General features: G+C 35.7%; 1 protein-coding gene across 1 annotated transcript in view; it reads right to left on the reverse strand.

The window, feature by feature from the left end:
• Positions 1-10385, reverse strand: part of LRRC7 (leucine rich repeat containing 7) — a 128196-nt gene extending 117811 nt beyond the window's left edge. The window contains exons 1-2 of the mRNA XM_088153812.1: positions 10188-10385; positions 367-484 (exon numbers count right to left, since the gene is read on the reverse strand). Coding sequence (XP_088009938.1) covers positions 367-484; positions 10188-10376 — 307 coding nt within the window. The 5' untranslated portion in view covers positions 10377-10385. The remainder of the gene's footprint in view (positions 1-366; positions 485-10187) is intronic.
• Between the last annotated feature and the right edge of the window lie 5590 nt (positions 10386-15975).

Consider the following 15975-nt stretch of genomic DNA (forward strand, 5'->3'; position numbering starts at 1 on the left):
TTCTCTTTCTACTTCCTTACATCAGCCTAAACAAGGCAGATAGATGCAGAATTCAACTACTGATTCTACAGCAGCAAATAGCATTCAAACCCTAACATTTGTAGAGGATCAGGTGTTTGTGCTGTTTTCTGAAATGTTGGTATTATATGATGGCAACTGATATTTCAGAGCAGTTGGTGTCCTCAAATCAAGAAAGTTTTTTATTCAAAGGTGTTTGCTTTTAAATTATCCATATATAGTATTCTGGAAATGGATGTAGGTATAATTGTTACCTCTTAAGAAGAATGGACTAGCTATTATCTTTCCCTTGTTAAATATTTATGAATCTGTGATAAAAGAAAATGAATGAAACATATTTTTTCTTACCATTTTTACTGATGTCAAGTTCTTTGAGATTAACTAAACTGGCAATGCTGGTTGGCAGGCTTGAAAGGTCATTGTCTGGGATACTCAGTTTACGCAGAGCTTGACAGTTGAATAATTGCTAAAAGAACAAGGGAAAATCAGTTATAAAAAATTCCCATAAAATTTTAGTATGTTTTAACATTTAGAACAATCCTAAAAGAGAGCATAAAACAGCCCATATGTGCTCATAGCCAGTAAGAATCAGTGGACATATCAGAAGAATTTTCTCTTTAACAGCAGCTAATCAAGTTTCTTCTTCACAGCCCCTTCTGAGGGTGCATTCTCTTCTACATAAAAACAGTAAAAAGATATGTCACTAGGAAAGAGAAGTTAACAAGATTTTTAATTTAACCAAGTTTCCTAACAAGAGTGAAAAGAAAAATATAAGGCCTACTGAGAAAAACTTGGGGAACATATGATTTTGCAGACTTCCAAGGGTAAGAAGAGGTACATGTGCTGATCAGGAGTTGATTATCCTTAACTCACCATTTTTAAAGGGGCATGAAACCACCATCTTAATATGCTTTTATGTAAATGCTGTGAATTAAAGCAGAAGCAGAATCCTGCTGCTGTAGGATTTTCTCTGTGTGCATGCATGTGTGCTTTTGAGTCAGTCTTGATTCCTAGCAACTGTCTGGATGAATTCATACGGTTTTCTTCGCAACATTTTCAGAAGTGGTTTGCCCTTGCCTTCATCCTAGGACTGAGAAAGAATGACTGGCTCAAGTCACCCTGCTGCTTTTGTAGCTAACACAGGACTAGAATTCATAGCCTCCTGATTTCTAGTCCAGTTCCTTTAACCACTACACCAAACTGGCTCTCACAGTAGAACTAGCGAAACTATATTCTTAGAGGGTTAAAATCTAACCTGTGGGAAATTAAAATTTATAAAATTTCTGGTGAATAAACTACAGATGAAGATATCTGAAAAATCTAGTGTGTAGATTTGCATAGCTGCCTTTGATATATTTTATGAAGACACCTATCTATTCAAAATGTATTTCTTTGGAAAGTCTGATAGCAAGTGAATAAAGGCCATTCTTTGGGGCCAGTAAATGTAGCAGCTTAGTGCAAACTAATTTTCATTAAGAAAGTGATTCCCTTAGAAATAATGCTTTCATCCACCCTTCATTCTGAAATAATTAACAGTAAAGTAAATGTGAGAAATGTTCATGAAATTACTTGTTACAGCCCTTTTAATATATGCATTTTCTAAGGAAGTCTTATTTATCCAAAAATGATTATGACCTGGAACATTTAAGTTAGAATTACTGATATGTAATGTGTACCTATGCTTAACTTCCTGGCTAGGCTTTTGGTTAGATTGGGAAGTAAACAAACAAACAACAATAGCAGAAGGCTATAACAAATGTCTTGCATCATGTTGGGAAAATTGAATGGATGTATCCATTCAAGTCACCAGGAATTAAACTCAACTCAAAAGCAACTTCAATCTATTTATTCTTTTTAGGCAGGAACGTGTACACTGCTAATAATACTGTTAGCATTAAAGTACAGTGCAGTATAGTCTGATAATTCTCAGCTCTCAAACACATCTGAAAGCTTTCAAGGGTTGGAAAAGATTGGTATTTGAGAGTGTCCAATAGGAGCTTTATCACAATTAATTACTTTGGTCTTGAAAAATATAAATTGCCATTGTGGCCTTGTTAGTGTAATTCATGATCTTGAGAAATGCCAAGAAAGCTTTCGACTATAGTACTGTCTTCCAAATTAATGTAAGATGTTATGCTTATTTTGTGTGTCTGCCTTAGAATGGCTTTAAACTAAGCTGTTCAATAAAAGCATGTGATTAAAAAAAAATCTTTATATGCTTGGAGCTGTGCAGGCTTGAGCTCTCCAGAGAAATGGCAAGGATTATTTTGGTTTAAGGCCAGCACTTGCTGATAAGGAATTGTGAAGAACAAAACTTAGCTGCACTTTGTATTAGTTATAATTGAAGGATAACCTTGCTTAAATTTGTAAGCAATACCTGTACCATTGGAAGAAATAGCAGTGCTGTTACTAGATGAAAAATCTGCAAGTAGCTTTTTGTTTTAAAGGTAAGTGACAAGAAGGACAGATATTGATACTTCAAATAACTTCACAGGACTTTTATAATAGACCTGGGATATTCTACATACATATTTTATTCTTGAACTGTGATGTCTAGTTCTGGTTCACTCCTGCAACATTCTTCCCCACCCATCTTCCTCTCAATATCGTCCCCTCACTCCTGCAAAGATGCTTTTCACAGGGAGGCTTGAATTCTTGTGGCTTCCATATGCTATAGAACAGGGTTTTCCAAACTGTGAGGTTTACCTTCCTCGGGGAGGTGCAGACAGAGTCCGGGGAAGCTGTGAAGAACCTTTTAGTTACACTGTTTCAATAAATCCACCTTCCCCAAAGTTTTATTGTATTGTTTTCATTGTTTTTATTGTTCATTTTTGTTCATGTTGGTGTTTGGATTTTTAGGGGAGATGTGTACATTAAGATTATACTAAAGGGAAGTGTGAAGTTTAGGAACCCCTGCCATGCAAGAAAGTTTATATCAGTCTGAGTTCTATAACTCTTACTGCTAGTAGTGATTTCAAATCTGTCCCAGTAAAAACCTATCTGCAAGTTGGGGTTTGACAAGATGCTGTGAAGTGTCACAGGGGACACTGCTGAGAGAGGAGGAAGAAGAGAAAACGAAAAGAAAGAAGAAAATTTCTTTGCGTAGCAGGATCACTTCTAAAAGAGAAATTGCTAGGAAACCAAGTGTTCTGGCTTTCTTTGAGTTATCTCATAGGAGGAGAGAAATGCAGGCAATAAATTGGTGATTTTTTTAAAAGCTATGTATTTTCCACGGTCCACCTATGAAGCTGTGAACAACTGCACAATTAATTCTTACAACTGCAGCAGATGTACATTCATCTGGAGAAAAATAAACCAAAAATGGCAGCAATTGGAGCTCTCAGATGTAGTACTGAAGGTGATGAAACACACATGGCTTTTCAAATGCTTCCTTACTTCATCCATATTTACTGTGCTGCTTAGATACTGGGGTATAGCTCATGCTCAGGTTCTAAACAAACAATAGTCCCTGAAGAGCTATTGCATTTGGAATGAATGCCAATGAAACATGCAGATTCACTTCTACTGTAATGTAGATTCAGGTAGGAACAAATGGCATGGATCAACGCAACAAAATACACAAGCAAACAGAATATCAGAATAATTGACTGGTGGGTGATACCATCATTCCAATACCACGTTTGATAGAGCTAATCCAACACAAAAATCTAGTAGAGGCCTGGGGGTGGTGGTAGCCGGCTGAGACTGCTGAAGACCCCAGGCCTCTACTTCAGTCCCAGCCACCTCCAAAGAGTGCTGCTGTGCAGGGCAGTCAAAAGGGCAGAGATGGAGGGGGGGAGATAGGTGGGGGAAGTTGAAGTGCTTCTATAGTCACAATTGCGGGCAAGCTGCCAAGTGTCTGAATTTTGATCAAATGATCATGGGGGCTCTGCAACGGCTGTAATTTCAAGGACTGGGCATAAGTACCATTTGTTCAGCGCTGCCATAACTTCTAACAGTCACTGAACAAATGGTTGTTAAGCAAGGACTACCTGTAGTAGCACCTGTCCTCTTGAATTAGGTTCTGGAATGAGTTGTTGGGAGCTGGGTGGCATAAAGGTTTAATAAGTTTATTATTATTATCATTATTTATTCAACCCTTACACTGAATATATATTGAGGGAAGCTGCATTGGAAAGAGATGAGCATTGGTTTAAAACTGGAGAGAGAAACATCAATAACCTGTGCTATGCTGATGATACTACTCTTAGCTGAAAACGCAAATCATCTGCAAACTCTAGTAATAAAAATAAAGGAGCACAGTGAAAATATGTCAGCCCTTCCAGGTAGTCCAGATGGGAACCAAAACCATGAGTACTAACACTACCTTTATTGTAGGCTTACAATAACAGAATCTTGCAAATCTGAAAGCACTTCTCCTTTCTCCACCCCCATTCCTTCTGTGGTCTGAGATATCTCTTGTCTGACCATTGTCTAGGCTGTGGCTTTTCCTCCTGTCTACCAAGGTTTTCTCACAGCCCATTACAGGCTATGGTTAAATATGAAGACCACCAAACAAATGAGAAATACACCAATCAGTCTTAGAACTGACAATGGAGCTAACTGAAGTAGCTTCTGCATTTAGAATTGACTAGCAACATTAAAGAAACCAGCAGTCAAGAAACATGCTGCAGACTAGCACCTGGTAGAGTAAGATGAAGACCTTAGATGCCATGATGTATTTATACCAACAAAGATCAGGATAATGGAAGCAATGGTTTTCTTTCTGACACTCTAAGGAAGCAAAACTTGGACTTGGAAGAGTCCAAGGCAGAACAAGTAATGATGCTTTTGAACATTGGTGTTGGAGAATACTCCTGAAAATACCATGGATAGCTAAGAAAACAAATGTATGGATCATAGAGCAAACCAATTCAGAATTATCACTTATGGCACAAATGACCATGCTCAAATTGTCATATTCTGGACACATTATGCAAAGACCTAGTTTTCTTGAAAAGTGTATAATGGTGGGAAATGTGAAAGGAATGAGATAAGGGGAACAGCCAGCAGTAAAATGGATGGACTCAATTACTGAGTGGCAATAGGTACAACGGATTCAGTGATAATGGATATACCTTTAGAAGACCTGAAAGGCCAGGTAGGGGACAGATTATCCTGGAGGAGGTCTATCTATGTGGTCACTAAGAGTTGATACTAACCTGACAGCACATAATCAATAGGTGCAATTCACTCAACTACTAAGTAAGGGAATCTGTTCCCTTACTGTAAAAAGCATCTTCTAAAATAACTTGGAACCTCTCTGGATAAGGAGAGGACAGAAGATTTCCCATATGTGCTGTGGATGGCTGCTCCTGACCAGGAGATGGCAGGACAGTGAGTTTGAGCACCGGGAGATGATGGGATTAGCCATCTTGCTCTCAAGTGCAGTGGAGACTTTTAAAGGACACCACGTTCGCTAACCTCACTTGCTAATCATTTTCGAAAATTGCTCATGAACTATTTCTAAGCTATTAGAGACTTCAGAACAACAAGTTGGAAAATGCCGGCGAGTCTGCCTTTAATTCTGAATGAAAGAAAATTTTAATAATAAGCTTAAGAATTTAAAGAACCTGAAATGAATAGCAAAAAGCTAAATAAGATTTTGAGCCTAGAAAGTTATAAATGGACTAAGGGTCCAGATAAAATGGAATACTGAAACTTTTACAATAAGATTTTGGAATTATTATAAAGTAGAAACAGCTTCTCATGGGAAATAGATGCTGTTTTGGTTTTTACAAGATATAACATAGATAAAGAATTTCATTACTTCAAAAACTGGACACTAGAGGGAACTAAAGATTTTAGGTAGAGGAAAGATATACAGGCCTGCAAGATGGTGCAAAATGTCCTAACAAAAATACTGAAGGAGACTTTTAAAAAATGGAATCAGAAAATAGCCATTATATCAACAATGTCAGTAATGATGTCTGCTTCAGTGGATAGCCCATGTCCAAAAGATGTTATTGAACAAATGTCAGATGTAGAACAAATTTTACCTGACAAGATAGAGATGGTATTGAAAATGGATTTACAACTGACAGTCCAAGAAAATGATTTAGAAAAGGATGTTTCACTAGATCTACAAAAGAAATTGGCTGAGGTTTTAAATTTTAAAAGGGAAATACAAGTAACAAACCAAGAGACTGATTAGTAATTTTTTCCTACTGGATTTACAAAAAAAAAATAAAATGTGAAGCCTTAAAGAACTCTGTGTGATGGGAGAAAGACGAAATGAAGATAAATCAAATCCTACAACAATATTTGAATGAACTAAAGATTAAGACTGTTAGAAGCAAAAGGAAGGAATATAAAATTAATTTATTTGATCAAAGTTAAAAATAAGATAGGTTGTTACTTCTGGCTACCCTTTATGGACTTTCTGCTGACATCAGGACTGAAAAGTGATGCTTTATGGATTTGTTTATAGATAAGAAATGGGATTTGGGATGAAGAGGTAAATGTTTGTAACTTTAGAGAGGGTGAAGAGTTACTAAATTTGTTTATACTTGTGATGAAGGTTGGAAGTCACTTATTTTTATATTTCTTTTCTCTTTATTATAGTCTTACTTTTTTCCCCTCTTTTTTCCTTTCTTTTTCCTTGTACTTTTTACTCCTTCTCTCTATTCTCTTTTCTTTCTTTAAGTTTAGTTTGCATTAGATTTTACTATCATAATCAAAATTCTTAATACAAATTATATATAAAATAACTTCTAACTCTGTTAAAGTATGTCTACTTTTCTCTGTATATGTCATGTATACAGTATACTTATACCTATAATTCTGTATATAGGTCCTATATACTTCATGCAAGGAGGTAAATGCATAAACCAACAAGAGCTAGTTTTTCCCCCATTCTTTTTTCTAGAAGCTGTTATAAGAAATTTAGTGCAACCTGAAGCCATGTCATTCCTTGATGAAATCCAATTTGTATATCTGTGGAATAGTCCTACGTGTAACTAGAGACTCGCGAGATGAACAATAGCTATTTTCACCTTATCACCCATCTATTGTTTCATTTACATATTGCTTTATAAAACCTGGCTTCACATATCAAGCTAAACCAAGGTTTATAAACCACTGTGTATAAACCTTTTAAATGAAAATCAAGCAAACTACATTACTGTGATACATGGACCATATCAAAAAAAATTCTCAAACTCAAAAGTTTATCTGATCCATGTTGCAAAATAAAAGGATTATTCTGATGTAGATCATACATATTTTAATTACTTAAAATAGCTAACATATTTTTTTTAATATGCCTTGAGTTTCCTGCAACTATTGTACTATATTTGTTGCGATGTGTAGGTTGAAAATAAAGTTTGATGTCTTGACTTGAAAATTCAATAGAAAATATGCATCGTTTAATGTTAAGCATTAAGGAATTGAACCTTTCATATTGTAGCTACTTTCTTTTAATATATCACAAACACCAATTTCGCCTAAAAGCTAAGTAGGGTTATGCCTGATTAGAACTTGGATGGGAGACTACCAGGAAATCTCACAGCTGTAGACTAGACTAAGAAATCATTTTTTACTGATTTTTGTACATTTTAATGTGTTTTATTAATATTTGGCCACTTTTGTGCAGGTTTTATCTTGTTATAACCGGTGGTCAAAATAATAAATAAATTGATTGACTGATTGACTAAGAAATCAAGAAAACAGGAACGTTTTACCAAACCACTTCCCTACTGTTGCCAAGATCAATATGGATATGTCCATGAAGTCATCAGGAGTCAAGCTGGACTAGAATACTTTTTTTTTCAGTCAGACAAGAAATGCAAAGAAATTATTTCTCATACAAAGAAACTTTCGCTTTGCTCAGTGCATCGTACATGTGTGATGTCAGGTGACAGTGAAATAATATCATAAACCTACAGTATATTCTGCATAATAATAAATTTTTTAAATTATGTACTATTGGCTTTAAGATATAATCTACGGTATAATCCTATATTTTGATGCATGTACGATGCTTTATGCTATTTTTTAAGCCAAAAATGTTTTTTAAAATAATTTTTAATGTATTACTACATAGCGATACATGTTATGATCAAAAAGCAAAAATATATCTGAATTATACATCAGAAACTGACCTCTGTCACACTCCATTACACCTTTATGAGACAGAAAAATATGATTTGGTATCCAGAGCCTTCTCTATGAACAGATATGTACAGCTGGGAAATGACTCGATTCTGTATATCACTTTTCTATCAACCCCTAGAGAGTATAATTAAATTGCTTCTCTAGTTATAACCAGTTGTGCAATGGAGTGAAAACATCATTGCATCAAGCATCTGAACTGGGCTAAAAGGGCAGGAAGACAGCTAAGCAAAATCTCACTATAGTGTTGGATAGATCTTTCTAATACTATTATGTTAAACAAATTTATGTTCTACAGCTTAATAGGAGAGTTTTAAGCACAGGCTTAATTTTAATATGAAATTAATGGAAATTAAAATAGTTTAGGTAATGAGAAGAAAATAAGTCATATTAAATTCTGTAGAACTTAGCAGTAAGTAAATATATACTGTTTTGACTATACATAATCCAAGCTGCACATTTTGTGCATAATAAATATCTCATGAACTGACAATTAATAATACCAAATGTTAAGTGCCTTGATAGATATTGAAATAAATCCATATTACACAAAATGCATGCAATATTGTGTGCATGCATGTATTGATAAATACTGTTTATTTTTTTTGTTTACTGACTGAAAACTTTCACAGTAGTGGCTCACGCATGGATCTGCTCTATGGACTAATTTCATGTAGCCTTTAACATTATAATATTTATTGCAAATCCACCTTCCTCTTCAGACTCCCATCTTGGAATTACCTCCTCCTCCATTTTTTTATGCAGGGTCTAGTCACTATCAGCAGCAACTTCTTACTGACTTTTTCCTTATGTTATCTCCATACTGAACTGCACTGAGAGATGATTATACAGTAAAGTTCACAATATAACTGAAACATATATTGCAGAACAGCCCAAAGGCTTTATTCACCCAAATGTTAGGGTTAGCAGCTGCTCTAGATCAGGGTTCCTCTACTTTGGCAACTTTAAGACGGGTAGACTTCAACTCCCAGAACTCCCCAGTCAGCAAGGCTGGCTGGAGAATTCTGGGAGTTGAAGTCCACCCATCTTAAAGTTGCCATGTTTGAGGAACCCTGCTCTAGATGATCCACTGATCTATTCCAGCTCAAATTCTATGGACAGAAGAACATGTAACAGTAACAGCAGACGTGCTTCTTTAACAATGGCAATTCTGAGTCAGTTTCCCTTCCTGTGTCATAAGAACATAAGAATGGCTTTATATTGATCAGCTTATTGGTCTGTTTAGCCCACTATTGTCAAAACTGACTGCTAATGGCTCTCCAAAGTTTCTGGGTGTACCTAGGTTTCCGCCTTAGTTAGAAATGCTAAGGGATTTCTCGTGCAAAATATATGTTCTGCCACTAACAAGATTTATTTATTTATTTGTTTATTTAGTCATTCATTCATTCAATTTGTATGGCCACCCATCTCAACAAGTGACACTGGGCAGAAACCAAAATTAAAATAAAGTAAAAACAATTGCAACAATACAAAATATAAAATACATAGCAGCCAAGAAAATATCATATCCCATAATCACAAATACAAGAAGAAATGGGTCCCTGCACACACTCGAGGTCCCAGATCCATGTCCCTCTCCAATTTTATTTCACTATTTAGATTCTTTTAATTAAAAAAATAAAATAAAAGGGGAGCTGTCATGGTCTAATCTTTGTTTTCAAAACTACCCAGCACATTCCTAGAACCAGTAGATAAAAATAATATAGGTTGTCAAAACTCCAAATTTGCCCACTAGCAAAAAAAATAAATAACCGTTCGGAGCCCTTATAGTATCTCAGTCCTTATGGGGATGCCTCAGTGTCATGAATTAATAGATAATTTTGAAATGATGCACTTGTAGAAACAAAATCCAGTTCAATCTTTTTATCTCTGCTAGCAAAGCAAACAGAAGCATCTTTTCTAAAGGCTAGAAAATGGGTGTTATTAGTTGCCACAATGAATTTTGCCTATACTGAATGTTCTTTTTATAGAGTATGCTTCAAAAGTTCATTTAGCTAGACAGCTGCATTTACATATTATAGAAAGGAAGAGTTTACCTTAGGAAGCTCTTCAATTTGATTGGCATCTAGATAAAGCTCCTCTAATGTCCGTTCAAAGTTAAAAACCTCCTTTGGCACTTGCTGAAGGCTGCAATGGGAGTAATCAAGCACTGAGATGATTTCTTCTTCCCCTCGAAAACATCGGCATGGCACCAGGCGGCCAATAATTTTCCTTTTAGTTGTCATCTCCAAATGCCGCACTAAAATAAAAGATAAAAAACTAAGTTATTTTTCAAAATCAGTGCTCATTTTATTAGAAGAATTCTTAACAGAATGTCCAAGATCATTTCAGCAGAGAATCAACAAATTCTAGAAAACAGCAGCCCCTTTCCTTAACACCTAGAACCAATATCAAGTTACTTAATGCTTTTTGTTAATTGCTTCTGGCTTGGATGATTTCTGATTGTGGCTCATAAACTAATGTAGAAGATTCCATCTGAACACTCCAGAATCCTGAGAACATGTTGTTCTACAGTTTCCTTAAGTGCAGCCACTGTACACTTCAGAACATTACATTTAGGATCAGAAAGCCAAAGAAATCTATTTTTCTTTTTTTTAAATCTCCACCCAGGAATATGAGTGGAAATTCCCAAACCAATTGAGAAGGAAAAAAGTTAAAGTTTAAGATCTGTGTTGAAAGTACAATAAACCAAGGAGAGTGTTTGCATAATTTACAAATGATTGTAACTTGACGCCGAATGGATTCTTTATTTTATTTTCATTGTACTCCACAAGACAATATTTTAACTTAATTAAATAATTAAAATATTTTATATCAAGGCAGGGTTTTGTTAAAATAATCCAATAGTTTAAAACATAACCAAATACATTATCCAGAGGTGTCCACAGATCCAATGCTTTCATCAACATGCCATCAGCTGTGCCCTTTTTGTATGTAGGTGCAACTTTATGATGCCCATATTAAAAGAGGGGGAGCTTGTGTTGTGATGGAACAATGCTGCTTTCATTATCTGCTCCTCCTGACTCCCCGTAGAAGCCTCTACCATTTTTTGCAGAATAATGAATTACTATTAATTATTGCTTTTTAATTAAAAGAACCCACGATTTTCTCACCATTCCTTCAAAGAAAATGTGATTACTTCATTTTATATTCACAATCCAAGCATTTTAAATGAAAAATAGGAAACTTAGCACACCTACACAGGAGACAAATGTATTAATCTTCTCTTACTCTACGAAGGAGGAGAAAGAGGTTTTTCTGTACAGGGTGATCACTGCAGAATCTGATTTCAGGACAGGCTGTATATACCTTGTGAAGTGAAAAACAAATAAACCTCTGGAAATCGCATGTTTTTGTAGGTAGTCACATTTTATACAAATCTTACCTAATGCCAGCCTGTCATAAAGCAAATTAAAACAATCTGTTTTTGAATGCAGAATGTGCATTCAAAACCATAGTGGCTTGTGTGTTGACTGATCATCCACAACTCCACACAGTGTTCTGTATGAATTATTATAGCATCATTTCCAACCCCCCCCTCCCCCACACTGCATGAAGTATTTTGTCTGACTCATCTCTTTGGATCCCATATAAGCCCCAATCCACTGCATATTATATGGCTTCGTTCTTTGCCAGAAAAGGGGACTATTTAGTTTGTACCCATGGGACATATTATATAGCAACAGAGCTGCATTAGTGGTAAGCCAAGCACATATCCAGTGTTAATATTTGAGAGAACTGTAGTTCTTTGGTATAATAAAATCACTGAATTTTGTGCAAAGCTCACTGAATGACTTCGGGCCAGTCCCTTTCTCTCAGTCCAAACCACCTCACAGTGGTTTTTGTTGGAAAAAAATCAGGGGAGAGCCTCATGAATAGCTGTTAGAGAAAAAACAGAATATTAATACAAGTAATAAACCAGTCAGTCCTGGGGGTGGGGGGAGAGCCCTTAACAACAATCACAGGCTTCAAAATGGAAGGTGTGACCAGGTGTCTGAAGCCCCGCCCCTTTTGACATGCATGCAATGCACATTGTAAGGAATAGAAATTACCTTTTAACAAAACTTCCTGGTGTTCAACACTTAACAAGGCTTTCTGATATTTAATGTTTAAAGTGATTAGGTTTGGAATTTGAAGGTGTTTACAAAAAGGAAGGGGTCACACCAAGGTGAGACATGGGAATGAAAGATAATGAAACAAGTGTTGCTTTTTGTTAGTAAGAATGTGTGAATCAGGGAAGGGAGTAAGAGAACAACACAAAAGGGCAGTGATTTAGTGGAGACAGGATGACCCTGGGCCTTGACACTTATCTCAAGAAAATTATAAACTGTGAATAAGAAAAGGGGGTTTGGGAATCGTTGTGCAAAAGAAATAATGTATTCATTTTAAGTTCTCGGACAGGTTGTGAACTTGGATTTGCCCACCCCAGGGCAAAAACGAGGCAGGACCAACGCGATGTGTGAAGGGATGCATAAAAACCTTGCTGAAATTTCTAATGGTGTGCTTCTTGCAGCCTGCAAGCTGAGTAGCGTCAGCCTTTGCAAACACTTGGAAATAAACTTTGCCTTTCCAAATCCAAGAAGGATTATTTGTGCAGCTTTGTTTCTCACAACATGATGCATGCTTAAAAGGGGGTAAGGCTTTGATCACTCTGTCACACCTGCCATCTTGAAGCGAGTGACTGTCACTGAGGACACCCGTGCAAGGAAACAAAATGGCATCTGTTTTCCAGATCACAATTCCTAAAAATACCCACACTAGATATGGGGAAAGATATTTCAAAAAGGTCCAAAGCTGCCTATAGACAAGGGAACAGTAAAGCAGATCCCAGTGGGCACCAAAGTACACAAATGGTTGCAAAGCTCAGGAACAATACAATGAACAGATTATAAATACAGGAAGGCAGAAAGAAGTCTATGGAACTATTACACTTCTATTCATGCTCACATTGTGACACTGAAGAAAATTATTTACAGAAATAATTTAATTTAAACTATAATGACATTATATATTTCATAGAGAGTAACTACAAACAGATGTAACAGAATAACGTGCCATCTTCTATAAAAAAAAATATTCACAAAACAGATATATGGCCATTATAGCCAGAAGAGCCAGAAGATTCTCTGACTTCTAAGAACAAACTTTCTTTGAGAAGTAACCAAAGCATCTATTTTAGAATAAAATATTACTTCTATTGTTTTCTATTTTTTAAGTGTAAGATGCCCAGAGTCATTCTGGAGTGGGGCGGCCTGTAAATCTAAAATAAAAACAACCACACAATAATTCCAAGCTAGGAGCAGCCATAGTAAGAGTAAGATAACAAGAAAGGGGTGTGTACGCTGTTGACTATTGTTTTTCTGTCTGTTCACTATTATAGCAAGCACTATACCATAAACTTGATTGTATTTGTGTCTCATTTGTTAATTTCCACATATAAAGCTGCACAATTTTTGTTTACTTGGAATTATTAATCCTTGATATTAATATTAGATAGTGATAAATGTAAAAGGATTCTTCAGAACAAAAATTCATATTTCAACATTTTCTGCTGACTACCTTACAAGAGTATATGTGTATCTATCTAAAAAAAACTATTACAGAATTTTAACCCACTTTATGAAATATACACAAGATTTTCAACTGCTTTCAATTTGAAAATTGTCAGCTAATTTTAGCTGATTTTTTTTATACTCATGACATGGAACTTTTTCTTAAAGTAGTAAATGTTGTTTATAACTGAAAAATAGAAAAATAAAGAATTAGTTCAAGATACATAGATGTTAATGTGAGGGAAAATCCATATCCGAATATATTTAGGTATTACCATTTCAGGTCCACATCAACTTTATTGTATGGTATCATGTGGGAGGAACCTGGTTTAAGCTTGGTTATAGACATCATGATTACAGACACTTGAAGCTATATCCTTTTTTTTTTTAAAGTATCCTAGTAGCTGTTTCACTACTCTGGTTCCTCATGAGAAGCTAACTTTCCCTACAGTTCATATATTTATGGCCCAATTCCTGCTAGTTTATAGGAGTCAGTTTGATCTAGTCATTAAGGCAGCAGGCTAGAAAGCAGGAGACGGTGACTTCTACTCCCGCCTTAGGCGTGAAAGCCGGCTGGGTGACTTTGGGCCAGTCACTCTCTCTCAATTCAACCCACCTCACAGGGTTGTTGCTGTGAGGAAAGTAGGAGGAGGAAGGAGCATTAGGTATGTTTATCACCTTGAGTTATTCATAAAAATAATGGAGGAGGATAAAAAATCTAAAAAAAAAAATCAGTAGGGATTATACACAATTTGTTTATCCTTTTTCACTGCAGCCTCCAGAAAAATGACTTCAGAAGGATAAGGGCCTCTCTAAAATAGCACAGATTCTCAGGTGTGGGTCAGTGGTTAAAGTGTTAGACCCGAACTCAGGAGACCAAGTTGCAAGTTTACCTTCAGCTATGAAAACTCACTGGATGACTTTGGGCCATCATTACATATTATTCTGACATTTTATTGAATGTGTGGAAGGCACAAAGTAGGACACAGCCAGAACATGTGCTCAGGCCATTCCTCCTTTCTCAAGCCTCATCTGTAGAGAAAGGAGATCTGAAGGGTCAACATACTAATATTGATTTAAAGGCAAGTACAGGTCTCTACATGATCCAGAACTTAGGTAGAGCAGGGTCCTGGATCACACTGACAGCTGTTCTCATGTTCAGATCAACATGAATATGGCTTCTCTTCATCACTTCCACCTTAATGGAAGCTGAAAAGAAGCGGGGGGCTGCATGCATTCTATTCTCTCCTAAGTGTCAGCTCTTTGTTAGTTTTCAGCCTAACTTACCTCACAGATTTGTTACTGTGGGGAAAATTAGGAGGGAGAAGTACTGTGCATGCCAATTTAACAGTCCAGAAGAAAAGTCTAGCAAATAAATTGATCTTGCCACCTTCTTCCAGAAAGACATTTAGGCTGGACCCCCCTTTACTACACAGAAAAGATACTGTTCATGCAAAGAGACATCTGAATCTGACTTGTTTATAATCATTTAAACTACATCAGTGCCTCTATGTCCATGTACTAAACTTTGTATGTTCTTCCATGCATAGTGATTAAATATTTGATTTTATTATGTTGATACTTCTGAGCTGGAATGAGCAAAGATAAATAAACATATATACAAACGTTTCAAGATATCGAGCTTATTAGCAACTATTTGCAGAACCAAAGTGTCAGTATTATAATCACTTTAAAATATGATTACACTTTAAAAAATATATTTAAACAGAGAAATATTACTGCAGAGAAGTATGTAATAACATTATGGTCACTGAAGGAAAAAATAAATATCAGCCATTTATTAAAATTAAAATACTAAATTGGCATATGGAGGAAGAGAATGGTATTCCATTTTTCTTTTCTTTTTTTGCATACTGAATTTAATTACTACATAAAGATTATTCAGAGAAAACATATATAAACAACTATAATAGCAGACCCAGGCTGACATTATTTCTCTCTTTTTAAAACCATTCCTAATGTCTTCTTCCTCCAGGTTTTTTTTAATAGTTTAATTATGGAGAGTGGGGAGCCTCTTGCTTTAGCAATGGTTTTCTATAATTCTAATATTTTTACATATTTAGTTAGCTCAGTGCTGAAATAAGATAAGTCAAAATAAAAACAAGAAAAATATACTTTAAAAAAATCTAAACATGAGGTAGATAAGGGAAGCCATTCAATTTAACAGAAATTAGGAAACAAACTCTTGCTGACCTTGCAAATTGGTCATTTGCCATCTTCCCTTTCCTTGTTTTATGAACGTTAATTTGCC

This window comes from Python bivittatus, unplaced genomic scaffold, assembly GCF_059951505.1.
Source record: "Python bivittatus isolate LINGU-HERP-01145 unplaced genomic scaffold, Pbiv_v1 ctg000700_np1212, whole genome shotgun sequence".
NCBI lineage: Eukaryota > Metazoa > Chordata > Lepidosauria > Squamata > Pythonidae > Python > Python bivittatus.